This window comes from Scophthalmus maximus, chromosome 9 (assembly GCF_022379125.1).
Source record: "Scophthalmus maximus strain ysfricsl-2021 chromosome 9, ASM2237912v1, whole genome shotgun sequence".
Lineage (NCBI taxonomy): Eukaryota > Metazoa > Chordata > Actinopteri > Pleuronectiformes > Scophthalmidae > Scophthalmus > Scophthalmus maximus.
Window position 1 is genome coordinate 8,116,565 of NC_061523.1, and position 27,962 is coordinate 8,144,526.

General features: G+C 42.6%; 1 protein-coding gene across 3 annotated transcripts; it reads right to left on the bottom strand.

Moving 5' to 3' along the window:
• Nucleotides 1-1,928: 1,928 nt before the first annotated feature.
• stag2b (stromal antigen 2b) lies at nucleotides 1,929-27,864 on the bottom strand. Of its 3 annotated transcripts, none has more exons than XM_035649917.2 (34): nucleotides 27,772-27,864; nucleotides 25,496-25,623; nucleotides 25,328-25,409; nucleotides 25,013-25,156; nucleotides 24,813-24,909; nucleotides 24,543-24,619; nucleotides 24,130-24,334; nucleotides 22,345-22,496; nucleotides 20,408-20,481; nucleotides 20,164-20,287; nucleotides 19,003-19,101; nucleotides 18,717-18,796; nucleotides 18,460-18,567; nucleotides 17,884-17,995; nucleotides 17,642-17,759; nucleotides 16,751-16,854; nucleotides 15,944-16,036; nucleotides 15,753-15,842; nucleotides 15,425-15,628; nucleotides 14,827-14,897; nucleotides 14,629-14,716; nucleotides 14,434-14,514; nucleotides 14,232-14,324; nucleotides 13,577-13,751; nucleotides 13,305-13,444; nucleotides 13,071-13,172; nucleotides 12,732-12,880; nucleotides 11,466-11,594; nucleotides 11,012-11,238; nucleotides 9,248-9,473; nucleotides 8,052-8,159; nucleotides 7,833-7,959; nucleotides 5,011-5,088; nucleotides 1,929-3,859 (listed from the first exon to the last, which is right to left on the bottom strand). In XM_035649917.2, the coding sequence occupies exons 2-34, from the start codon at nucleotides 25,537-25,539 to the stop codon at nucleotides 3,836-3,838; spliced, it is 3,825 nt and encodes a 1,274-aa protein (XP_035505810.1). In that variant the 5' UTR covers nucleotides 25,540-25,623; nucleotides 27,772-27,864; the 3' UTR covers nucleotides 1,929-3,835. The 3 variants fall into 3 exon arrangements, with proteins under 3 accessions (XP_035505810.1, XP_035505809.1, XP_035505811.1); XM_035649916.2 differs by having other exon boundaries at nucleotides 27,637-27,827; XM_035649918.2 differs by lacking the exon at nucleotides 27,772-27,864 and adding an exon at nucleotides 27,276-27,528.
• Between the last annotated feature and the right edge of the window lie 98 nt (nucleotides 27,865-27,962).

Below are 27,962 nucleotides of genomic sequence, written 5' to 3' on the forward strand. Positions count from 1 at the left end.
CTGAAAACACGTCTTGTTTTCTCACTTGCCCTGCTGCCCAGACCTCGGGACCACCTGCAGCCCTGCTGATGACAGATTCCCTCCACACACCGGAGCATCAGTGCCAAAGGGAGACTAATCCCCGTGCTTCTGTCCTCCAAGTACAATGGCCCTGTCACTCGTTCACTCATTCAGCTTACCTTCAGCAGCTCGGCCCGCGAGTCAATACGAGGCGAAGCCGACAGGAGGCAGACAGGAGGTTCCCACGGCGCTCTATTCATAGCCTTCCACTGGAATCTCTGACCTGTTCTGGCCTGTCTCATGAAACCTGCTCCTCGTGATGAAGGGCATTGATCATTTTTTCCCCATTTCGCGTTCACCTTGACATCTCCGTCACGGCCCACAGAGCGTCTCCCCTCGGCCCAGCAGAGATTCTTTCCGTTTACATTTTTGGTCACCGGATACGTTATTGAATGCACGGCGCATTGTTGGAATGATGGCTGGCTCAGAAATGTCAAGGATGGGGTGCAGCGAGGGAAGATGGGTCTGGACATTTGATCGCCAGTGGCCTGGAAGCCGCTCGGGCACTGTGTTTGCGTGCGTCCCTGTGCCTAATCTGAGGGGCAGGTTTCTGGTAAATGATTTTCCGGGGTCAGCTGCTCGCCTCTGCCCTTGCAAGCCGAGGAGATTACAACCGATGCTCTCGTTAATGATTTATCCGCGGAATTAAAATTCTGCGGGTTTGTCTCCTTGTAGAACACTCGCAGGGTCTTGTCCTCCTTGTTCCACGGCTCTTCTGAGAGTCGGGATCCATTATGTCAAAGATGTAGAGCAGACATGCAGGTTTAAAAATTGCCATGAAGACCCTGTCAGATTCTGTTAGACGAGTGGACTCTGCACGTGTGTGTGTGTGTGTGTGTGTGTGTTTGTGTGAATCGTGCTTCCCAGTCCTCCTTGACCCTCTCCGAGGCCTCAACACGAGCTAAACTGATAGGGCCTGTGGAGGCCTGTGGGTTATCAGAGGTAAACAGAAGACGGGAGCCCCGCAGACTCTGTGGCTCTGATTCAAACGCAGCAGACCCTGACCTCAGCAGCACAACTTGACCCGGGTCAACACAAACCCTGCTGTGAGAACAAATCACAACAAGTCGAGTGGAAGAAAAAAAAAGAAAGAAAAAAAAGAATTCTGGCACAGGAGCGTGAGATATGGACATAAAACAGCCTCTCCACTTTCATAAAAACTGGTTTGACAACAGCCTAATATGCTTAATCTAAAATTTCCCTTGTGTCTCTGTCTGCAGAGACACCGCGAGCAGCGAGTTACATGAAAAAAGAAAAAAAGAAAAAGAAAAGGGCGGACAGCTCAGAAGACAATCACGCAGGGGTTGCCGAGGTAAGTGCTTTTCCTGCACATCATTCCGACAGCCGACATGTGACGCGGTGATAGAGGAGCCTCTTCCATGCATCACAGGCCGGACATGAAGGAAACTCTCTGCCAGGGCCCATTCGCGTTGTCTCGGGCTCTTCTTTATTAATCATGCACTTAACACTGAAGTCTGTGTTGCTTTCATCCTCTCGTCTGCCTCACTTTCATCGTTAGTACAGAAACTGTGGCGCGCCTCGTCTCTTCGGTACAAGACGTTATACCCTCGCTGCGACGGGGCCCTTTCTGACTGTCAACACAAACGGGAAAAGCCGTTACATACAGCGAGATGTGTGCATTGAAGATGCAGAGGGCCTGAGAATACATTAACATTTTTATGGCACAGTGAGAGGGACGCCTGGGATTCTACTGCCCCCTTGTGACGTAGAGTGAAACTATCTTAAGTATATTTCACCACATATTGCATAAATTCGGAAAAAAAAAGAAAACTTTGTAAATTCCGTGCAGCCATTATCTTATTATTATCCGTGGTGAGTTCAGTGTGGTCAGTAAAAAGTAGCACTGATGAAATGTGTTGATTTTTATTCAAAAGTTACTGTCTCCAGACAAGTACAAATCAGAAAACAGAGTGACTGAAAGAGGATGGGATAATAGACAACAACTTAGAGTGTAGGCAAGAGTGCATGGGGGGGAAAAAAAAATCGAAGAAAAAAAAAAATCAAAAACACAGAAATGGCCAAAAAAGGGAAGGAAAGAAATTAAATTTTTGTATATATACACATGATCTAATAAGAATTTATACCAATGTAGTGGTAAGTAACAAACAATAAACAGTACTTTTTCCTTAAAAGAATTTTCTCTTTTACTTACATAAAATAATTAGGCAAAAAACACATATAGGCTGTTCATCTACTTTATCACATTACATCTGACCACCTCATGTTTCATGTTCTAAGAAGCCAATTATCCACCTTTTTAAACACGACTGATCCTCTGACATGGAAGATTACTGTGAGAGAAGGTGACCGTCACAAGCATGTTTAAGGCTCAAGCATGGAATGACTACAAAATAAAAACCTCAGTAGACAAAACATTTTCATTAAAACTCGCGTGACAAATATATGTCAAAATCTAAGCTTTGTCTAGCTGCCACAGCGCTGCTGAATTATTCTCATCTTCAGTATTTTCTGAATGACTACCTTGCACTTTGAACATTTGAAATCTTTGAGTACTTTTGTGACAGGACTTTTTCCGTGTTGAGAAAACCTTAAAGCTGAATTTCACAAGTCTTTTTCATTAGTTTTATCCAAACTAATTTACATGTAGGAAAAAAGGTAGAAACCCGAAGACATTATCAAGACAAAAAAAGAGGAAGAAATAAAAATAAAAAATAAAAATACAAATTTAAAAATCTTCCTTTATGCATGGCTTCACATGCTTTCATTTTTTTTTTTTTTACTTTACACATTTCTCAAACGTTTGTGACTGAAGGTTGAAAAATTGAAAATAAGAAAAAACCAAAAGCACATATATAAAATCAGCACCGATTCATATATAACTTTTATTTAAAATGTAGAGATACCCATTTCAACATTATGCTGCTGGATTTTAAGAGAAACAAAAAAAAAACAAACATGATTTTTCTTTCGGGCTGCTTTCTTCCAGAGCCCACACAGTGGCACTACTGGGGTTTAACTCTGCTCATTGTCGGGGGTAGATAAGGAGGTGGTTAAGGGGTGGTCCAAAAATCACGGGGGTAAGCTCGGGGACTTACTGCTTGAACAGTGTGGAGCATTCAATGGACTCATGGGAATCTTCACATCATAAAGAGATAACGACTGATCTCTGCCTCACCATCTTAACCACCAGTGGTTATCAGGACCTCAACTCGGGCCCAGCAACAGGGACGAGAAAGTCAAGCGATAGAGGGAGGGAAAAAAAAAGGAAAGAGCACAGAAACATAAAGACCTCCATCCACTTGGCTAACACAGTACAAGCAAGCTACTACAGTCTGTTTATAAATTACTACTTCACACCTGGTAACTTACTACAATTGTAAAAAGGGTTAGACAAAAAAAAAAAGTTTCTTAAGTTAAACACACCAATTCATCCCCGTTGAAAAAAGGAAAGGGGGGTAAAAAAAAGAAAAAGAAAAAAAAGCTATTATGGATTTTTCTTCAGACACGTTTCATTCTAATAGGTTTGGAAGTGGCCTGTTACACTATTTCTGAACAGGAAGAGCTTACCCAAGATTATAAAAGTAAATATTTGAAACAAAGTCCTCTCTGAGCAAGCAACACTGAGTGTGGGTTGTCATTGGTCCACGTGGAGTACAAGCCAGAATTATTTTTTTTGTCTTGTTTTTTTTGCTTTTCTTACAGAAAAACGCTTCGGTTTTCGCCTCTAAAATTCTCTTTAAATACAAAGCGCCTCCTCTGTCATCCCAGCGTCAAAATCCTCTGGATATTTAGCTTAAAACATGGACACCCCGAGGACCTGGAGGAAACAAAAGAAACAAACGTGTTAATAACAATCAACAAGTAAAAGTGTCACATTGTATATGAAGTGAATTGCAGATAGAGAAAAAAAACAACAACATAAAATTAACCTATTTGTAGGATGAAAATGTACATGAGTAAAGATGCAAGTCTAATACAGACCCAAGTATGAAGTGTAGAGATAATGAGGTGTACCACTGTCAAGTTATGAGGTTATATTTGGCCATAAAAAAACAAAACCTGTCAGGGTCTCTGAACAGCAGGGTGTCACCTGAGTGGTTGCATCATTACAGCCGCTGCTGCCAAGGTGTCACAAGGAGAAAGTCATCTGGCTGCTAACTTCAAGCCTGCTCATGTTAATCATTCTTGGCTGTTTGCAACTATAATCACATATACAGCCACTTCACTTAACTTTGTTAAAAAGTGAAAAGATGCTGAGCAACTAAGTTGTATCTTGGCTCAGGAAAGGCCAAATGGAACAAGCAGTTAAAAAAAAGCATATAGGTGTGTTCTATTTTTGACCGTTTGTGACAGTTAACTGATTTAACGTGGGCACGTGGCACCTGTAGTGAGACGGTGTCAGAGGGACCGTTTCGAAGCCTGGCGTGAGAACAAACCCCTGAGGCAAATAGGGTTGATTAAAGTTGGGACATATTGAAACATGAATATGAGGCTGGCGGTACACTGTGAAATTAATAATATCTGGCGTGTTTACACAGGCAAAAAAAAAGGGGGCAGCGCTGCAACCAATAAGAACTGTTGCATTTGGCTCGTGTGCATTCATCCTGGTCTGCTGAACTTGTCTAAATGTTTTACCATCTCCTTCAGCGCCCCCAAAGCACAACACGCTTGCGAGTGATCCGTGTAATGCGACCGGTTGCCGGAGATCCATTTTCAATTCACCCCCATGGAGTTGTACTAATTTTAGTGTTTACTTTCTTTGAGGAGATTATAAGTGGTGTCTACTCTCTCTCTCTGCCCCTCACAAGCTGCTCCAGCTGGCCATCACACAAACACACATCTGTAATCTCCACGAGTGTGCTGGTACTCGCTTGTAGCCCTCGGTCTGAGAGTGAGGCTGGATTCCGAGGAGGGGGCGAGTACACAAGGTTAAACAAAGCTAAGTGGTGGAGTGGAGATGGCTCTTACCGATTCATCCATGATAGAAGCAGGGTCAAAGTAGTCCGGCTTGAGCTCAGATCTCTCACGGCGGTTCTTGGAGGGAGGCTGGAAGGAGACAGAGGAAGCGTTTAGAGCCGACACTCACAATAACCCATCTTGCTTACACAGCTGCTTTGGGCAGACGACCAATGGATGTTTGAACAATCTTTGCTTATACTAAATATTATGGTTGAAACATTTCTGGGAAACAAACAAAGATGGTGACATGGATTTTTTTTTTTTAAAGATTCAATTTCAGCAGATATTCACAGCGCTGAACTCCTGCGGCTCATTTTGGAAAGAATTTACCACACACGCAACGGACGGAATGAAATCAGAGGAACTGGGGCAGTCGCTCCATTTGCTGGTTGATTCAACGTGACATGTGGAGACTTTCTCAGAGTGCAACACTAGTGTAAGCATCCAGAACAGACATTTGTCTTGGATGAGACTTACTTCTGGCTTTACACTCATCGCACATGGGTCTGCGGCGTTGGCGTAAATGATCAAATGAAAGAGTCGCGTTGCCACGTGTTGTATAAACAGTCGCAAGGCTCCTGTCGACAGAGAACGTCAGTGTTTCCCACAGAATTAGATTGTGGGGTGGGCTGATTATTGTGATTGCTCAGTGAACACTCACTCTCATGCAACGCAGAGGTGCGTAGGAGGTCACGCAGCGAGCTCAAACGTTACAACGAGGTTTGCCCTCCTGCGAACAGCTGCATAACTGTTGTGGGAATGCAAACAGCTAAAGCGGAAAACAGCCAACATTTCGCAGATTTCCGTCTATGCCTGCAGGGACGGTAAAAACTTTATGGATGTTTTTCTGACAGTGGCGCTCCTGTGCCACTACGGCCAGCGCAACTATGGCACACGGGTCGATGCGTTTCTGAGTCTGTGTGACTGAGAGAGAGAGGAAGAGAGACAGACGCTCAGAATAATGAGCTGACCTGTTTCCAATGGCATTTACAAATAATTTGTTAAATTTACTGGTATAAAAAAAAACAACATCACAAAAAGCATTTTCACTGTGATTTTCAGTACACAGTTCATGTTTTTTGTTGTTCCACAGTAGGAATACTAGGGGTGTGAATCTTCACTGGTCTCATGATTCGATTCGATATGCATGACAATGTGTTGCCCTCTCAATTTTCTATTTTACTGAACATGGCTACATTTTCAATAGTTAATACAAGCAGTCAGACTCTAAGCGCTCCCTTTCTTCTTTTATTTTATCAAAGAAAGGACACCCTTGAATGTGGAAAAAAACCCACAACAACATTTAAGTGTGAACACAGCAGACAACAGGAGTATTTACAACAGTAAATACTAAAATGGCATCAAACTGTTAGTTTATATAGTGCACTTATTCATAAAAGAAAATATTTAAATGTTAAAATAAATGTCTTAACATTAAATTAAATTATAAATCAAAATAAATAGAGGCTAAGCTTACCATCTACATTATTAGTGTGAATTAGGTCATCAAAGCAAAACATAAATCCTTATGTTTTGGAAAGGTGCAATAAATTAGAGTACTGCTGTAACCTGTATTCTACGAAACATCACAGGACAAGAGCACTTCCTGATTGTGACTAACATCACATGAATCTGGAACACAAAAGTACAGGTAGCATTGAATAGGGGTGTGAATCTTCACTGGTCTCACGATTCGATTTTCCTGTCGACGATACGATTCAATTCAATTTCACGATGCATCACAATGCGAAGCATCTTCCATTTTTGATATTACTGCACATCGTGGCCACATTTTCATCAATGAATCAAAGCAGTCAGATATATATGGACTCCCTTTTTTATTTTATTATTTTAACCTAAAAAAGGACACTTAGCAAACAGCAACGTAGTGTAAGCTAATTTGTTTATGTAACATTACATTTTAATTGGAATCTGTTTTTGGGTTGCCTCAGCAAAATGCTGAGTGATTTTAAGTTGAGGTTTTATTGTGAAGGGCAGAACGGAAGAAGGGAGTGGATGCGCTGTAGTGTTTGACGGTGATAAATAAAGTTGTTGTTGCTCCTTCTTGGATCACGCTGGTTCATATGACGGTCTCCGTGTCATTATTTTGTATCAATGATACAGTACAGGCGTAACAATAAAAGCTCGGTTACAGCATCAATTCTTGGCTGACCTGGGTCTGCCATTTCCTTGACAGGCGCTACTACTACCAGGAAGTCATTTTGAACTCTAAAACTTTATTGTCCAGCCGCGGTCAGAAAATCAACAAGTAATGGCAGTAATCTATAATCGATTATTGTCCGTCACTGCATCGATGCAGCATCGTCCACTTCCGCATCGCGATGCATCGTAGAAACGATTAATTTCAAAACCCCTAAAGAATACATGATGGTGCTGTTGTAGACAGTGAATCAAGCACAAATCATAAACAATCAATAAACCCTTAAAGCTAGAGTGTGAGTCTTTAATATTTAAAAATGAACGTCCCCTTGTCAAACGGGTTCACACAACGCCGATCAGCCTCAGGTAAATCTCTGTCTTTTGCAGAATATCAGAGTGTTGAATCTGGTGTCTCTGGCGACGTGCCTGCGCCGGCACTTTGGTAGTCATTTGTTTTAATGTGTACTTGTTGTTGCGCTACTGTAACAACAAGGGAACTGTACGCTACAGCAACGCTACATCTAAGAAAGGTTTACCTGCAATGCTTCACGTAAAAAATAAACTTGTCCAGAGGAAGGACTACAGTCTAAAACAAAAAGAGAGCAAAGGGGGAGAAGAGGGAAACAAAAGGTTCCACACCGCAGGTTTAATCAGTTACATGTTTAACTCACCAAATCAATGTCCATGGTGTCAAAGTCCATGCCTTCGTTGAGGTCGTCCATACGACCCTCAGACGACATCATCACGTCCTCCACGATTGGTTCTTCGTCCTCCTCCATGAGCCCAGTGCCGCGGCGGCTGCAAGTAAACAAAACCATTATAAAAAAGGAGTCATACTTTTTGAAGAGGTTTGGCGCCGTAGGGTCTTTGTTCGGGTGTCTGCGTCTTACATGGCGTGCTGCAGGTTGGTTCGGAGCTTGGCGTAGTTCATGGCTCGTTCCTGCTGCTGGCGCGCCTCCTCCTGCTGTCTCTGTGCCAGCATCCACGTCACCTGGGAACTGAATGCACGAGATGAAAAGTCAGGTTGTGTAAATAAACTAGTCAGTCCCGGCCGGGCCAACTGCTTGGCAGGCTTCTAAATGCAGGCGTTTTACTACTATTTAAATTAATAGCACACAAATGGGAAATTACAGCGAACCCCATCCTAATGTATTCTGGCTCATATTCCATACCTCCGATTCCGTTCTAAGAAAATAAGTGGTCCGGTGGACTGAATGTTGGACCTGGATATCAGCCTAGTCAAATTTATAAAATATTGTGGTCGGAAGCATTAGGATGCAAGGAAATAACAGATAATAAAGTAAATGGGCGTCAAAGAGTTTTGGAAATGTGGGGGCCACCGCAGCAAATGAGGAGACGAAAATTTAACCTCGACCCGTGGTATTTAGGAATGACCTGTGTGTGTCTTGGCACAATACTCAATGATATTAAAGTTTGATGGTATGTGCAGTAGACCTGAATGATTAACTGAGATATCCATATTAATTATGCCCCCGAAGTAAACATTACATAAATTAAATGCAAGAGGGAACACGGCGTTGACGACAGAAGTTTAACACTTAACTGGGTCCCGGTGACTTTCGTGTCAAACCTTTGTGCAAAGATGTAAAAACTTTGTTGTTTGGGCGTCCTTTCAAACTTATGTGTTCTTTTATTAACACTTAAACCAAAGAATATTGAATTTTAGAACCAGACTGACATATTGCTGTACACTCTGCTTCCCCAGTTGCAGACCGACTCAGAACAAACCCACCCACGTCGCAGACAAGCTTCTGTACCCAGAACCTCTACTCCAAATCAACTACCACAACCTCAAATGAGGTATTGCACTGTTGCAAGAGTAACTGTCAGTGTTTCCAGCATTTGTTGGATCTGACTACTTATTAAAATTTATATATATATATATATATATATATATATATTTGTGCTGCTATTTTCTACTGGACCAAGTTTCACTGTATCCTGAATTGCAGTGATGTATCTGAAAAGTTTGAGAATACACAGACCTTTTTCAATCAAATGGTTTTAATTTGAACTCTGTAAAATATATCTTTTATGTATTGAGCAGTTAACCCCTGCAACTCACTTGTAATCCATGGGTGTCTGGTGGTGCTGAGGCGTCTGTTGATGGTGCTGCGGTAGTTGGTGTGGTTGCTGCTGCTGGTCGTGGGGGAGGGGGTAGACGCCCATGAAGCTGTCATCGCGACCCCTCTTGGGGTCTCGCATGGCAGTGGAGGTGAGATGGGGCGACGGCATCATGACCGGGGTCTGCATGCTCTGCTGCCAAACCTCACTGCTGCTGCTGCTCTCCTCTGGAGGGGAAAGGACAAAGTGTCAGAACGACTTGCAGCAAAGGTGCATATGCTCTGTTTGGTTGTGTTTTTTTTTAAAGGACAAAAATTTCTCCCCGATGAACCAAATGTCCTCCAAAGTTCCACAACTACGAACAATGTTGGGTTTCAAAACACAACTGTGACCAACCGCGGGAGTAATACTGGGTACTGTGACAAAACCAGCAAATGTGTGTTTACACAGAGGCAGGGGTTCTCATGTTTTTTTGGGGGACTCCGAATAGAGGTTGGAATGTGGGTTTAGTATTTCCAAACTCAAATTTAGTGTATTCTCAGAGGATGTGGGATTCAGAGCTAGGTGTTAAGTACCCTCCTCTCACTGGGGCCAGAGATTTGCCCTTTCACACCAGAAGGAATTTTCAATTCATGGCGAAAAAAGGAAAAGCCAGAAATATCCCAACAGTGAAATCCAAAACTAAGATAACGAAAAAAGGGGGGGTTTCGCAACAACCAACGCTCAAGCATCTGTGAGAGCAACCGTTTTATTTTGACTGTTCTGCACTAAATGTAATATTCTAAAGAAAACCTTGGCCGTGAAAACGTCTTCAGCAAACACACAGTTGCACATTAAGCGACACTGTGATTGGTTGGAAGCAAGTTTTGACTCTTCTGACTCCCTCCTACCATCTGCCGTTTAATCTCCCCACCCTTTAGCTTCGCTGGCTGAACCGGCCTGGCAGACACACATCTGGGTTAATCTGGGCTCCAGCTCAGCTTTTGTTTCATCCCGACAGTTCCAGGCCATAATATCTGTGGCTCCCGTGGTGACTTGTTCTCAGTGTGGTGGTGGTTCGTTGCTAGGTGCTCACTGATTGATGTATATAGTTAATGACAGGAAACTGCTGATGTCCAGTTTTAAAGTTCTACACTGTAATTACCGGCTGGCGATTATATGCCAAGTTGTAGGAAATATGGTCACAATCTCCCCTTTTCTGGCCAGAAAAGTGTTTCTGCAGAATATTATATTGAAGCAGTGAAGTTAACCTTTGACATGTTTGAATAAAAAATGTCATCACTTCATCATTTTATCCTATTAAACTTTTGATAGGAAAAAGCTGGATAATTAGTGCATGGATTATTTAGTTTTGGCCAAATACAAGTTTTGTGAGGTCACAGGGACCTTTGACCTCCAAAGTCTTATCAGTTAAATGGATAATTTATTGATCCTGGGGGAAATTTAGAAATGATTATCAGTTCATCACTGAGTCCAAGTGAATGTTTGTGCCAGATGTAATGAAACTCCTTCCGGGCGTCCCCAAGATATGGTGCAGAATGGGGCAGACATGATTTCACATTGACCTTTGACAATTAAAATCTATTCAGTGCATCGCTCCGAGTCAAGGCGAATGGGACGGACAGACAACGCGAAAACATAATGTCTCGGGCCACAGCTGAGGCCTATATAGTTGTCAACAATATCTAAAATGAAGTGAATGAAATCATCCACCCACTATTAAACATTATAAATGATTTTGTAGATTCCTGTGGGTGCTGTTTACCTTCCGGCAGCTTCCTTTTGGCTGCCGACGTCCCTGCTGTGGCAGCAGGGGGCTTGGTCTTCTTGGAGCGAATGGAGGAGCCTCTGCTGGAGTAGCCACTCATCACCGACATGGTATCGTCATCACCCCCAGCCTGCAGGGAATTCCTGTAGGAGATGAGGGGGAGCCAGCAGTCCTCCCGCTGCAGCGCCATCTGGAACGTCATGAAGCGCTCCAGGTACATGTGGCTGGGGAGAAGTGGGAGGTCGCAACAACAAGATTAGCTAAATCATGCATCCAAGTGTACGGAGAACAAATGTTACACACAGAACCAGGTGCACATTCCAACCAGAGGCTGAAGCAACCGCGCACGCATCGGAAACACCAGTTGCACCAGTTGTCACAAACACCTGTTGCTCCGAGACACTGAAGCCTCCCACCTGTCAGCTCAGCAGGAAAAAAAAAACAAACTTACACAGTCCTCTTGTCTTGTCTCATGAGCTTGGAGGAGAACTCGCTGAGGATGTCTAAGAAAGCCAGGTTGAGGGGAGGGCCCCCTTCTCCCTGGGGACTCGGGTCCTTAAACGCAAACTCGATACCGTCCCTGAGGGGTGGGAAAAGACAGGGAGGATGAATAACAGACAGTGAGCGGAGAAAAATAATCGGTTTGAGGAATATGAAACACAGAAAAAGGCAATTCTAAATGTGGGGAAAATTCAGAAATAAAGTATCTCAAAAAATGTGTTTTTTTCTTTTAGGAAAGATATATTGGTTTTAATCATTAAATCCAATTATGATCATGATGAAGCAGTTTGAATTTGTCAAATCAAAATGAAGTTAAGGTATCCAATTTGTTTTCAACACCAACCCTAGGGATTTTAGGCATTTGAACTCTATCACTCTGTTAGTCTTACGGACAAACAGTCTTACTGCGACGCTGACCGAATATTCAGTTTCAATCTGGGTACACCAATTAATCGTGTCCCATTGTGCTACAATCAGTACTATGCTATATCTATATAGCTCTCCCTGGGGGTTTTTAACATCAATGGGATTTACTTGTTTAAATTTTTTTTTAAATACTAGCTGGAAACAAAGCAGGAATTCCAGTCTGCGTTGCATTACTCTAACGTCTGCCGCACAGCCTGCATATCCCATTACAAAGTGTGCACACATGTTACACAAGTGCAGAGGGATACCCAAGCAAACATCGCAAATGTGCATTAACTGGTGATGAATGGGGTAATTCACAAATTTCGAGGATTTAGTGATTTTAAATTAAACCTCCAAAAAGGTCAAGCAATAACAATATGTTCTTGTTTTGCCACTGCACCACCATGTTTACACAAACCGGTGGGAAACTGGATTATGCAGCAGCAGCCATTAGTGTTGTGTTACAAACTTTGTACCAACATTTTGCGACATGAGTGCACTTTTGATTCATGCATGGGCTTTTACACAGTGTATGTAACAGAGCCACTTTGCTTTTATAGCTCTGTTGCTCTTCAGTGTTTCCGAACAGCCTGGTTTGTCTTGTACGTTTATCTACAATAAATTCTGTGTATAGAAAAAGAAAAACTGCAAAATTTCATTATGTAAACCTCTCCATAATTCAGAGGCAGAAAAAACATGACAAGATGAAAAAGTATTCAAGGGGTAATTTGTCTGACACAACAGCTCCCAGATAAAAAAAATTGTAAGAAGAGCAATGCGACGCAACAGGAGCAGAGTGAAACCGTACTTGTGTAGCATAGCGATGGCATCTCTGGTTTTGACTTGGTCGAGACCAAAGGTGAGAGAAAAACGACGGGCCAACTCTTTGATTCCACAGAACGAAGAGGAGGAGCGATCAAACCCGTGACCCAGGTCTGACAGCATTTCATTGAACAGCTGGCAGGAAACAGAGACAGGAAACATCAGATGAAACAAACTCTTTAAAAGTGGGACATCAGAACAGAAGGTCAGAATAATGGAATGAATTAATGAGCGAGAAGGTGTGTGTGTGTGTGTGTGTGTGTGTGTGTGTGTGTGTGTGTGTGTGTGTGTGTGTGTGTGTGTGTGTGTGTGTGTGTAGACGGACCTGCTGCAGACTGAGGATGAGTGTCTTGGCACACTGAATCTTGTCGATTTGCCGAGTCTTACTCATCGTCTCCTTGATGATGTCACCATAATCATTGTAATACTGTGAAGAAAGAAGAAGAAAAAAAACATTCCCTGGTCATGAAGAATTATCTCCCTGTAGACATGAGGTGATTTACTTGTCCAGTTGTTTTTACAATTGTACAAGTGCACATAAATAATAGACCTAACTGACCCGCATGTACTGTTTAAAGATGTCGGCTCCCGTTTTCATTTCCACCACACAGTAGATGATTAGTTTACAGTAGGCAGCCAGGAGGTTTCTCCTCTTGTGCAGAGCTTCAATCTTTACAGCCTCGTCATCCTGTTGCCCATCTGAACAGAGAAAGAGGAGAGTCGCTCAAGCTGCACATTGTTTTGATTTTGTCCTTCAACTCGCTCTTCTTGCCCACTGGAGCAGAGCAGAAAGTAAATGAGCTTCAGAGAGCTGCGCATTTGCATTTGTACCGGTGCTATTTGTGTCGTCGTCCTGGTCTATGAAGACGTGGTTCAGGATGAAGGAGAGAAGTTCAGACTGCAGCGAGTCCTCCGGGGAATAGACAAGGGGTTCCAGGTGTTCTCTGCCTCCGGACACCATCTGGTGGCTGAAGATGAGCAGGAGATCACACAGGATGGTGAAGGCCTGCGGGAGGACAGAGGGAAAGAAAAAGTACGGTGAGTTAAAGGGCAGACTGTACAAGTGCTATACAAAAAAACCCCACATCTAGCAAATGATACTGAAAGCAGGTTTGGGGGTACAATCAAGATTTGTTAAAATCTGACTTCTTACATCAGTTGGAGGCGCAGATGGCTCCGGCACCAAGTTAAATCAAAGACCTTTTCATTATGTACTACCAAGGCGGTAGATGGTACGCAGGTATGCAGTAGAGTCAATGTCTCATGTGATTACACATCTCTTACCAGCGCTTAGTGGTGTAAAATCCACTGCTGCTGCTATGAACAACAGCCAAAGAACCTCTAATGAGTCAATAGGTTTTGTCACCATGCCTAATTGCCAACTATCCCAATTTTATATTTTTATGTCCTTGCTTTTGAGCAGATTTTACAACCAATAATGCTGCTGTTGCTATACATGCAGATTTGTTTGTCTCATGTTTGTCACCTGTTCTTTGACAGCCGTGTTGACGTTGGTGAGGTAGCGCTGACACATCATACAGAATGCCCTCATCTGCTTCCTCAGGGTCACCAGGTCATCCTGATTCAAGACACAGTCAAGTGTTTTTTTTAACATCACACTTTTTAACACCAAACAAGTTCTCTTCAAAATGGGCAGAGACAGTGAACATGGCTTGAGGAGACCTCACCTTCCTGGAGCTGCCCTCTGAGGACTTGGCCAGATGCCACAAGATCACGTAGTGGGTACACTGCAGCGAGTGGATGACTATCTGCTCACCAGAGAGAAAAAAATACAATCCAAGGTTAATATTTTTTTGCATTTACAAAAGAAATATATGGTTGAATCATATAACTGCAGTAGGTGCGTGACTGTATTCAATTACCTGCTCAGGCATGTCTCCATTCTCTATGCCCGTGTTGAGCAGCTTGAAGTTACTGGTAAAAAGGTCCCACCCTGACAGGTCGTGTGCACTGTAACACATTTGAGAAGGTCTCAGTCAGTTTCAGACTCATATGCACAGACAGGAGACGTGAAAGGGGGAAATTAATTGCATGAGGAAATATGTATTCAAGATTCATACTTGTGAAATGCTGTGATCCTCTTTAGAGTTGACAAAACCTGATATGCATCATCTTCATCAGCCTCTTCCCCCTGGAAAGAAGAAAATGTGTGACTCGTCAACTTTACACATCAAGACATTTTCTAATCTGTTAAAGACTAATTTCACATAAATCACATAAAAAAATAAACATTTTCAGATTCATCACCACACAGTATTTGATAAAGTTTTGTGTTTATCGCATACAGAATATGTTAGTCACCTATTTACACGTGTTAGCTGTTGATGTAATAAATCGATTTTTACAAAAAAAACATGGGATACTGGTCAAGTTAATTTGATGCTCAGTGCATTGTCATCAGTACTTCGAGAGGGAAAAAAAATACTTCCTATGAGTTGAAATCCAAAGTCTACTTAAAATTTTACAGCAAGAAAGAAAGCGAAAGGACGCCCGTTTTGTTTTGGATCATATTTTGATGTTTACACCAGAAAACTAGTTACTTTTAAGACAAATTGTCCCTCTTAATTCATGCAACAATTCAACAACAAAAGACAGATGGTTAAAAGATGTTGGGAGTAAGAGGAGAGAGAATTGATGAGTGCATCCTGTCACTCCTACCTCTTGTAGAAAATCCTCCAGTAGCCTGTTGAACTTGTCAACCAGCTCATCCAGCAGCTGGGAGCGAGCTATGTCCACCCTGTTGAAGATTGTGAACTCCTCGTTGCAGAGGGCGTGGTAAGTCTTGGAGCAGGCCTCCAAGACTTCAGTGTCCGTGTGCTTCTCCACTATTTCCCTGATCTGGCGCAGCAGGGATTCCAGGTGCTGGATTGGAGAGAAACAATGATGCATCACGTGTGACGATCAGCGGTGAAGACAAACAAATATGATTTGAAGTTAAATAAACTGATTTTCTAGTTTGATTGCAGTTATCTGGCAGTCGTCTTACCTTCTCCAGACGCCCCGTGGTATAAATTTCCAGATCGAAGAACTGAGGCAGGTGCAACAAGTTGGTCACCTTCTCTGAATCCATAGCATACTGTGGAACAAACAAATCAATACATTGATATTGTCCGATTGGTTAACACACACCTGAATCCAACAGTGCTCACAAGGAGCGTTTGAGTGGCTGTAACTTACCTTGGCCAGTAGAGGGGGCAAAGCCACAGCAAACAGCTCAGTCATCCTGGTTCTGTCATCCAGCTGAGTCTTCTTCTCTTTAGCCGTCATCACCTGATCATAGATGCAACAAGTAAGATGCTTGTCTAGTTGGCATTCATGCATGAAAAATGTCTGCTAGTCTTCTAGTAGACTTTCTCCCCTCTCATCTTGTTTTTGTGTGTGCAAAGTTTACTCTTTGGCCGAGGTACAGGTTGATTTCAACCTCGGCAATGTTTTTTATTGCCATGTTTACCGCAGGCTATGTTCCCTAGAGAACTTTATCACCCAGCACAGGTCTTTGGAACCGTACTCCTGGAACAGGCCCAGTAGTGCTGATTTAAAACATACATTAAAGGGGCCAACGCAGTTAAACCTAATGAGACAAGTGTCTGTTCAGCACAATAATATCTACATTGCAATGTCAGATTTAGAAAATGCAACTGTGCATGGTGGCAATTACCGTACATCAACCCTAAATGGTTTGCAACATGTTATTCCCCCCCCAATATATTCAAAACCCTTTTTTATTTATACACTTCAAATACAATCAAACATGCAAAGGATCAACCAGTTAACTTCAGTGCAAGTGCTGTCAGAAGAAAATGTGTTAACGGTGTTAACGGGGTTCAGCTTGCTCGGACCCAGCTCTAAAGTTAAGTTAGTGATTAATGCTCAACACAACTGTAATCAAGTCAGACCCAGGACAGTCGTGGCTGTGCTAGAAATAACAGAATAATATTTTAACCGATCTAGGTCTATTATTCAAAGTGTGTTAGCCACGCTTACCCTCTTCCCCGTGCCTCTTCCAACTGGTGGGTGGCATTCAGCTGCCTGGCGTACAGTGCACAGCATGATTTCAATCAAGGCTGTCTCTTGTCTGTCTGTAAGAGCTACAAGAGAAAAAAAAACACAAAACAATAAGAGGTACACTTTAGAGATGCTGTGGCTTCAAGTCTTTGTATTCTTCACCTAGAAAAAAACAACAACAATTTCCTTTGAAATCAGTGAAACTGACAAAAGTATTTGGGATGGATTATTCTCTATTCCATATTTAATAGAACAGACATGGACAAAAACCTTGGGACTCTTGACATAATATTTTGTAGCCCACACTTTTCACTGAAGATGTTTGTACTACTCTGCCTGTAGTTTGGCCCGCCCGTCTTTCACTAACTGCTCCAGTTCTCTCAGGTTTGAGCGGTACTTTCTCCCTACTGTCATTTCATTTTATCTAACAGATGATCAGTTGGATTAAGACTCTACACTCATAGCACACCACTTTTGAACAGTCCAATATTTCTTCTCATCCATTCTTGGATGCGTGTTTGGGTGTAATTATCCTGCTGGAGGATGCTAAGCCCTGCTTAGATTTAAGGCACTTTGTGCCAGATGCAGCAAAGCAAACCCATAACTTCACTTCCTTCTGTGAACAAAGAGCTGATGTGACTTAACAAAAAACTCTATTTGAGTTTCACCTTTCAAAGAAAGTGATATATGGTGGGACTGAACACCTATCGTACTATTGTACAAATAGTTTTTAATTTAAAACACTTTTAAAGGAAGAACCAGTCATTGTTTCTATGAGGTTTAAAGTTACACTTTCAGTCACGTCTCTATATCACGTCCTTGCCCTGAACTGCAAAGCAGCAACGTAGGCTTGCAAGAAACCAGACATACCTTCCTCTCCTGGTAATGGTTCATCTAGCAGCAAGCTGATCATACACTCCCAGTCCTTCAGTAGCTCTGCACCACATTCCCAGAGGGAGTCCACTAGGTAGGCTGCATGCTCGTGGAGCTAAGGAGAGAGGTGTTAATATGAAGGGTGGGTGATTCAGTCTGCTTACATATTGCAAATAAAGACAGACAGATGACAGCCTGTGTCTGAGGATGGAAAAAAAGAAGACAAAATGATAATGTACCTCACTCTCCAGGAAGAAGAAGACAGTGGTCTTAATGAGGTTGGCGTTGGGGCTTTGTCTTCCTCTTCTCTTGGGGGCACCTTCCTCCTCTGGTTCCCGTTGGCTGAACAATCTTTGAGAATATTAATCATTAGTTTGGTATCAGAAGCAACCCCCACAAAATCCTCAAACTACAATTCTCAGAGGCAGTGAGGAGCTTTCAAATCTAAAAAACTCAAACTAAGCTTAGAACCGACTGATTAGTGAAGTTTGACCTCCAACAGAGAGCGATCATTGAACAACTTTACAAACTAGACCTCTGAAGATTAGAATTCCAGCCAGGATTAACCTGAGAAAAAAAAGACTTACAGTGCTGCTGCATCTACAATATTTACTCTGTATGTAAACAGAAGGATTGACTGTGTCATTCATAACAATTTTCATCTTTTCCGTCAATTCTTACTTGTCCATTAAACCACAGTACATCGCTTCTTCCCTGACCTGCCTCTACATAAATTTTTCCTGAACCCGTTTTATTCTTCTGTGTTTAGCTCGAGCCACTATTCGGTGATTAACTTTGCTTTATGCCTGACATACTTCTTGAAGAGGAATTCTCCAGCTGCGATGGCAACAGGCCTGTGTGCCGAGTAGACCAAGTGATAGACGCTCTCACAGTCCTCGGGGGTCAACACCTCGTCCGTACTACTGCAGAGACAAACACAGAGGGTACAGTCAGCTAAAGTGTATAAAGTAGTAAAGTAATTCATGAAAATATGTACAGGGTCTTGATATGTGGTAAAGTTGGGACAACAGAAGCAAATCTTCTTATATCAAGAAAAACAGCAACAACTTACTTCAAGACTAAGGTGAGTAGTTTAATTGCTTGTACAGCAACGTCGTACTCTTTGTCAAGAGTCATGGAGACAATACGGTCCTGAGAGAGAGAGAGAGAGAGAGATAGAGAGAATAGAGATCATATATTTAATGACTTGTTTGACTAAACGGAGTCATTTGATTAGTGTGGGAAATTCTGTCAGTAGAACAAAGTGTGAGTTAATAGAGTTAAAGCCAATTGTTTGCATCAGTGAAACAATAAACTATGGGCTGCTGTGTCCCAGTTGTCCAGCAGGTGGTGCTCACCTTGAAGCGACTGGTGAAGAGCTCCAGTCTTGCATTGAGCTCTCTGTTGTAGTAGAGACCCTGCAGAGCTGTCAGACACTTCAGACGTACCTCGCCTTGCTGGAATATAGAAAAATGAGAAAAAGTTATTTATCTTTTATTGCAGCCATGGCAGCAATGAGTTATCTTTTCTTATCCATATAAATTATACATAAAAGACAAAGATGAAAAATTATTCTCAAGACTCAAGTGATCAAAATATTGATCATATAAATACAATCAGATTTATCAGTTCTGTCAGCTTATTGGACCTGTCAATCACTGCTGAGTAACAGCAGTTTTCAATCCTGACCTCTACAGATGTCTGGCTTTACTTTGTTTATAATTGAGTCATTGATTTTGACTTTTAAAAGATGGATTATAATCCTATAGAGTATCTTCTCACAGTGCGCAATCTGTTCTGTGTGCACTGAAAAAGAAGCGGTTATGTTATACAGCCCTGGAACAAGACGAGGAAAAGAAAAGGGGAAAGGAGGGAAAAGGGGGAAAAGAAAAAAGCAAGAGTTGGTAAATTTGGCACTTTGTAACAGATGGTGCCAATTTCAGAATTACCAGTAGCCTGACACCGCAGGGCCAATTTGTATTTGCGAAAGAGGTCGTGGAGCAGCCAAAGAGGAGAAGGTCAGAAGAACCCACTGTGGACGCCACCAGTTGGACAGGGAGAGAAAATCAGCCCTGGCCTCATCCAGGGCCGTCCCACAACCGATATAACACGCACACAAAGAAACTTTCTGGATGTTTGGCAGCCCACTGGGATTTAACCCTTTAGTCCGACTATGGTGGTGAGACCTCTGAGTGTTCAAAGGCATGAAGATGGGTACGGAGCTCTGATTCAAAATGATAAAGGTCTGTATTGTTTTGTCCCGTTTGCAGATGTTCCCAAATCCCAACTGGTTGGTTAGCAAGCAGTTATTGATGTCATACTTTGTGTGTCAAATAACTTTAAAGTACTCGCCCTTAAACTTTCGGCTTACTGACTTAGTTTGTCAAGATATGGTGTCGGTGGGATGTTGGCATGCCCATAGTGCTGAGCAGAGGTCAAAAAGGGAAAATGAGGTGAAAACTGTTGTGGACTATGGGTAAGAAGACTACGAAAAGAAATGAAGAAACCTTCTAACTCACCTTATCATGCATTGTCCATCCCACATACTTCAGATAGCTGTCGTTGAGGAAGGCATCACTATAGAGTTTCATCCACACTCCGATCTCTTCTATACAGATCGCCCTGATTTCTGCTATCGAATCACTGTTGAAACACAATTCTTTGTTAAACACTACGCAAGGCCGAGGGTTTTCCACAACAATCAAGACAGTTTCAAAATGAAAATTCTTTTTGAAAAGAGATGTAGATTACGTGAAGCCATACCGATATCTGTGAACGAACACGCCTTTGAAAATTGCATTCATCATGTTTTCGATCTCATCCTGATTTTCTTGGAGCTGAAATAAAGAACAAAACGCAACATATAAGCACATTTATTCGGTCAAACATAAAGCCTAACTGACTTGAGTGCTACAGAGGTGACCAGGAGGCATTGTTAACATAAGTAGACGTGTGCGACAGCAAACTATGCCACCATATTGTGGTGTGGCTGCGCAGTGAAATAACAGATGGATGCCCAGTGGGATCCGCTGTTATGTAACCCAACAAAACTGACAATACTAGCTGAATAACACTCGGCACTAACACGGTCACTACAGGTCCACCACCTACAGGGGGTGTTAGTGTTCTAAATATGGAACAGATTTATGGTTATAAGTCTAAGTAATTTACACTTATTTACACTGATGGTGTTGCTTGGTTGCTGTGTGCATGTCTAATTGACAGAATAGCCGGTAGTGCAATGGTTGTATTTAATCAATTCTTAGTCCAATTATAACTGTTGCTCTAAATGTTGTCACCAATAAAAATAAAAAAACGACAAGCAATGTTTTGATTAGATTCTTTGTCAATGATCGTTGATAGTGATTGATATTATGTAGGGCACCGTTTAAACTTTATTCAAATCACATTATTAAAGCTGACATTTCATTTTACCTGCAATTATAAAGCTGCAGTCAGTGAACGCTGTTGCTTTATCTGGCAGGAAAAGGAAGGGATGGCTCGGTGCCAGACGGGAAACCAAGACCTCAGATCAGATGGCACGTCCAGTGGAATCATTGATTATACCACACAATTTTACATTTATACGGCGACTCTTGCGAACACTGTGCCTGTGTCATTACTGTAGAACCAGAGTCAAACACTTTTTCCAGTATAAACTAAACAGATGCTGGAGTTGTTCAGGCTGCCTTAATTATTGTTCACTAATGTTGGGAATATTTATTTGGATTCCTGGCATTATCATAACATTAAGAATGGTTTCATAATTCAGAAAACTGGAAGGTGGGGACTCGTTTCAGGTGCTTCCTCTAGTCCAATAGGTGCCAAACCATTCACTTGTGTCCTAATATGAAACATAACTAGCAGTTTAGCAAACCGATCTCCATTTAACTTATTGTCTGATAAAGATAAAAGGCTGAGGAAGGTTTTAAAGGGCGCAGAGTTTTGTAAAAGGGTAACTTTAAATTAGAGGAATATTGCAGTCTTCTGCGTACTTGAGAATAAAGAGAGGGACAAACATCACCGGCTAAATAAAGTATAAACCATATCAAAGTAGTGATAGATAGTGATATCACAGCTCTGGTAACTAACGCGGTCTCCAGCAGTGGAGAACAGCTCTCGGCTGTAACACTTGGAGAAACCAATTCTTTCCCCTCCTCTGTACTGGAGCAGGGTTTTTGAAATGACACGGGTGAAGTAATTTTCTTCATCGGGCCAGATTTGATGAGTTTTGTGACATGCTACATCGTGTTTTGCTTAGTCAACCTATGTGCGACGGCTAGATCTTCCAATCCACTAACGTTGGTCTTTGGGCGTATGTTTTCAAACAAATACTGCACTTTTTTCTTGAGCAGCAAATTCAATTTTCAAAACCAAAAATTCTCCCAAAACCTGCCTTCTTTGAAGATTAAGTTCAAAACAACAAAAGTGTGCTGTTGCATTTAAGATCCACATTTGGTTGAGGTAATATAACTTAATTAACTAAATATATTATAGTCAATTTTGGGGAATCTGAGAATCAAATCATGACTGTAGAAGGTAAGAATCACAATTCTTCAACAAAAGTAAATAAAAAATGAGAAATGTTGAAACTGTATGCCAAAGTTAGACTTTACATTTCTGAAGGGGAGAAAAGTTAACAGGCGAGCCCCTGCAGACAGTCAGTACTTGACTCATCCGATGAGTGTGGCGACCCTTACCTCTTTGCGTTTCTGCAGGAGCAGCTCTAGCCTGTCATTGGCCCTTTTCGGCACCGCTTTGTTCCTCTCCGACTCATACTGGCGCTGGGTGTTGTCCATGTTGATGCTCAGGTTTAGAGCTACATTCACCAGGGCTGTCATCAGCTTCATGGCTGTCAAAAGTACAAGTCAAAATAACCACAGATGACATTAACTCTTTAATGTGTTTCTTTAAGTTTATTACATTCAGTGGATAAGTTTACCTGACTTGCCACTTTGCGTTTTTCTTTGGAGTCAATTATGTGCAGTGTAAATTAGCCCCTGGATAAAAATATATTAGGAAACCAAGCTGCACCACAGAACAAATCAAAATGTTTGAGTGACGTAACCTTTTAGCATGATGTAATGTGGCATAGTGAAAAGCATATATTAATATAAGGGATTTGTTGGGTTTCGCTGTAATATTGTAATATTGACCTCACTATGTAAAGTACCTTGACACAATGTATGTTGTGATTTGGCGCTATACAAATAAAATTCAATTGAATAAATATTTGGAAGACAGTTGGTAGAAATTAGCCCTGGGCCGGAGCCTATACCTAACTCCATACACTATCAATACTAATGGGTCCACTTGTGGCTGCATCTGTATACACTTAAACTTGCCCAGTGACAGTAGGTAATCATTATCAAACAGGGTGCCGTTGAAAAGGGCTCTGTACCAAATGACCCACTCCAATCTAGTAACCACGACCAGCACAGACGCCAAAACATGTTACAGTTGAACACTGACTAGCGTGTTTTGTGGTTACACCGCCCACATGCTCCATTAAGGACTGTCATTGTGAAATGTAGAAAGCTGTTGCATAAATGATATTTGCTATTGTTCTGCGTGCCTCTGGTTATTACAGAGCACATGATCTTCCGCCACCACAACCACCAGGTTGAATTGGCACTTTAACTTAGTGGGTAAATCCACCCACACTTTGAACTACACACCTGAGCACCCCTTGTGTATGTGACGAGTGGCGTCAACATGTGCAACAACACTAGCGATGAGGTCTAGTCAAATTAAATGAAAACACCTATGTGGGTGTGCCAGGAAAGTTTGGTAGCTTTACCAGTAAATATATCGGCTCTGAATTTTACCCATAAAAATACATTTGTTAAGTTACAATGTAGTGTGTAGAGCTGCAACAGTTCATTGATTAATTGATTAGTAAATTAATTGCCAACTATTTTGATAATCGATTAATCGGTTTAAGTAGTAGTTTTAATTTAAAAAAAGGTCAAGATTTCAGCTTCTTAAATTTCAATATTTTCTGGTTTCTTTGCTCCACTATGACAGTAAACTAAATAGCTTTGGCGTGTGGAAAAAACTAAACATCATATTGTGGTTTGGAAAACACGATTCACCATTTTATGGATCAAACAACTAATCAATTAACCATGAAAATAATCGTTAGTTGCAGCCCTAGTAGTGTGAACATAAAAAAATGCACACGTGAAATCTACATGAGGACAACTACATTAATGGATTCATACTTTGGCAGTCAAAATACAATCCTACCAAATAATCCTCCATACACTCTACAACAAAAGAGCCTTTAAAACATGCAAGGTCATCAATATTGAACTTTTGTGCAAAATCTTGACCCCAGATCCCTTCTAGCTGACTACTTTTCCCACCCAGTTAATTACACCGTGCTCTTACAGAACACAATGGTTACTGCAAGTCAACTCTGACACCCAAATGTACCTCACACACGCACGCACGCACGCACGCACGCACGCAGTCCACCTTACCTGCCAGTGTTGAGGTGTGTCTGAAGGCTCGGACCTGGGAGTCCGATAGTCCGGTGAGAAGAGAGATGACTGTGTCCATCATGTACTCATCATAGATGATACTGTATTGACACTGGCGCACCAGCACCGAAATGAATTCGCAGAAGCTTGATTTGAACTTCTTCCACTGGGGCCCTGCTATGGTTAGAGGGTAGTCACCACTGTCCTGTATTGGCACACAAGGGGGAAAACATCAGCATATGCAATGATGACGTGCTACTTCCATTAATTACCATCTCCATCCTGCAAAAAGTTGGCATGTACTACTGTTGTGGCGGGTAAAAATACTTCTTACGTTGATATTTAATTTAAAATGACACCTTGGAGGTTTATATTAAATATGGTAATGATTACACTGGAAAAGGTGCAGTTACCTCATCAAATTCCTCTGTCATTCGTCGGATGATCTCAGAGTTCTGCATGTTGCGGAACATTTCTCCACTGACCACACCTGATAAGCACAGAATGGTTAAACAGAAGACAATTTATTAAGTGGTCAAGAAGAACAACCCTAATAGTATATAGTAACAAATGTGTCTGAGTGGTTTTGCGGGACGCAAAGGATCAAACACTTAATTCAGTATATTGTAAAAGGACCAATCGCAGGGTAAGGTGGTCTAAACAGAAACGAGTACAGTACATACCTTTACACCCTGAGCATTGGATGAAGAAATTAATGAGATCTAGTAACGCAACGTCTCTGTCATGTTTGTAAGACTCGATCCAGTCATCAACGACAGACTGCAGGAAGATTGGGATACATTTATTTAAAATCAGAAATCATTAAGGAATGCGGAACATCATTTTGTTCAAGTGGTCATTTTAAATATATTGCCATTCATACCTGCATCGCACTCCTGCCCAGCCTCACCACCTCGAACAGCATCATGTTTTCCATGCCATTCTCCTGGTGGTGGCCATTTAGCCGACCTGCTCCCTTTCCCCCTTTGCCCTTCTCCCCTGCTGCCTTCTTCCCCTTCTTCCCACCCTAGAATAACATAGAAGAGCATTGGGGAATAATTTAGAATCATCACAGAGGTTGAGAGAAGAGAGACCTGATTTCATACACCTGCAAAAAAAGGACACTGTGGTGTTTTATTTGACCAGAATGTTCCGACCCAGGCAAAGTGCTTGAAGCCATTTGTGCTTTTTTTCATACCTTTCCTTTAGTTGTGTTCGCAGTCCTTCCATCAGGATCCTCAGAGAAGTCTGTGTCTGAAGAGAATCGAGTGTCTGTATCCCTGGTAAACACGAGAAGACGTTAGAATAAAAATTCATACCAACCTCGGGCTTAAGAGTAAATAACAACTGGGTTGCTTGAACTTACTGAGGATAGGTGAACTCTGTTGGTATTTCTGGTGCTGCTATCATTTCTGTAACATCTTCTGGATAACTTCAACTTATGACTGGCTTGAGATCCTCAGAAAATGCACGACGGGGGAGGTTGCATGTGACCTAGAATATGAAACAAGAGTGACTGAGAGAGCTACACACGCAGGCCTATTGCGCGTTACGGCACGACAGAAACAAAACATGCTACAAAATAAAAACACCAAATGCGTGCATGTTTGCAGAAAGCACATTCTCTGTAGTGAGCAAATGTTACTTTTGATGCCATTCATAGGGGGGAAAAAGGGTTTCACATGGTAACGGGGCGGACACAGATGCTCCTGTCACACTCAGCTGTCTGGCCATTGGCTCCCTCCCTTTCTCCGCTTCCCTTGGTTTGCAGACAACGTCATGCAACAAAGATTAGCGCGTCTTCCTCAATGGCCAAATATGGCACTGCCCTATACGCCCCATTCATATCTCCACCAATCAAACGACAGTATCAACATCAACAAGATACTGCAGGCCACAGAGAAACTAGTGCACGGTCTTGATGTGTGTAAATTAAAAAGCACATACGTCAAAAAAGGGGGTGAGTAGACGTAACATTCGCATTGACCTTTTTTTTTTCTACTTTGTCTGCGATTCAAATGTGCAGCAGTAACGGAAGTCAATAAAGGCAGACCGGGAACAACTGCTCTGACCAACAAACTCCACCTATCATACACACACACTAGGTGCCTCTTTCACTCACACACATGTTGACGTGCCAACCTTAAATCATAATACAACTTGTGAGTAGGCTTAACAACTGTACGATTTACATCAGCAATAATTATTATGAGTGATCACCTCTGTGCCCTGAAAATGACGGCCCACGTTCACCGATGGGGGTTTCTCATCAAGCCCTGTATTAACTTATAACCGATTCATTTCCCACTATATTAAAAAGCCCTACACTGATTCTGTGTATGAGTTTGTTACGACTTTGAGTTTTTTTTTTTTTAAACTTAGCTGGGATATTTACCGGTTTGAAAATATGCTCGCGTGTCTATTTCCTTGATGTTGAGAGTGTGACAAGGCGACGGGGTTCTACGGGTGTAGACTGAAGAAAAAAAAAGTGGCGCCAAATCGAGCGGCGTATCTCACAAAGTGGCAACTGCGACGCTAAACCGCCCGACTTGAGACCGAACGGAGTCGGAGAGACCACCTCGTGTGTCCCCGCGAGCCGACGGCGCCACAAAGTAGCGGCTCGCCTCCCTCCAACGACGCCGACGCGGCCACGCTCTCCGTCGGCTCCTGTCAAAATTGACACCGGTGCGCAGCTAGGTGCTAGCGCCGCTAGCTAAGCGACCGAGGGCTTTTTTTTTTTTTTTTGCCGTCCTCCCCCCCCCAGCGTCGGCTAAATGGAATTTGATAAAAGTGAGCGTGCACCTCTCAGACGCAGACAAAGTGCGATCTGCTGGACGACGAAAGGCGACCAGCGCATCGCCGTCTGATATCGGGGAGATGCCAGCGTTTACCACCGCTATCGTACTTGGACCATAATAACAAAACAACGCGAGCCCTTACTGTACTAGCGCAAGCTAACGCTTAGCCAGCACACAATCACGCCAGTCACAACTGATTCCAGGAACAATAACCGCCTCCCGACTTGACGCCGGCCGCGTCCCGTGCTCACCTGGCGACGGGGCAATTAACCACGACGGATATCCCGTAGTAAGAGGCGAAAAGAACTCCCACCACTTAGCCATGCTAACCGCTACCGCTAACGTTACCTTAAAAAAACATCACGTCCTTGCGTCCTCCATCTTGCCTCGGGAGTTCCAGTACCGTATTGCATAAGCAACAAACACTTTGTTTACAAATATATAAAGTGCAAGTAAGTCGCGTGGAGCGGTAAAACGATTCGTTCGGTTGCGAGGTAAATATTTTGCAGCCGTGTGCCCAAAAAATCCAGATCGCTAGCCTGCTAACAACCGAAGTAGCCATGTACCGCGAGCTAACGACGCGACTTGGTTGAGGCAGACATCCGCGCTCTGGGCTCAATCCGGAGCTAGCCCTGGCTAGCGAGACGGCTAGCAAAATACAAATCAACTAACTTCCAGATAGCTCTCCGCCATTTTACGGCTAACTTACCTTGTTGTGAAATGTAATCCCGGCAGAATCGTAACTTTTCGACTACGCGCGCACGGCCTCCGTCGGAACCCCAGCACAAATCGGCGAAAAGAGTTTAAAAGTCGCGGTCAGAGGCGGTTTCGGACGTTCTCTCACCCCGCTTGCTCCGTAGTTCGGTTTGTTGTTTCGACGACCTGGGAGGAGGAAATCCTGGTGCAGAGCTACCACCTAGCGGCCACAATGCCCGCGTTAGATACACCGCCGACGACCTGCCACCTAATGGTCACGGACGAGTACTACACCTGACGATCGCTACCTCGCTGTGTTCCTTTTCTCTCACAAGTTAC

What these genes read in the sequence shown, in the direction of transcription:
- stag2b (XM_035649917.2), bottom strand. Translation starts at nt 25,539, where the DNA reads ATGATAGCAGCACCAGAAATACCAACAGAGTTCACCTATCCTCA. An exon ending in ACCATTACCAGGAGAGGAAG is followed by an intron (nt 16,855 to 17,641) that starts GTATGTCTGGTT and finishes TTTCTCTTGTAG; the next exon opens with CTCTTACAGACAGACAAGAG. An exon ending in CAGACACCCATGGATTACAA is followed by an intron (nt 8,160 to 9,247) that starts GTGAGTTGCAGG and finishes TCGTGCATTCAG; the next exon opens with TTCCCAGGTGACGTGGATGC.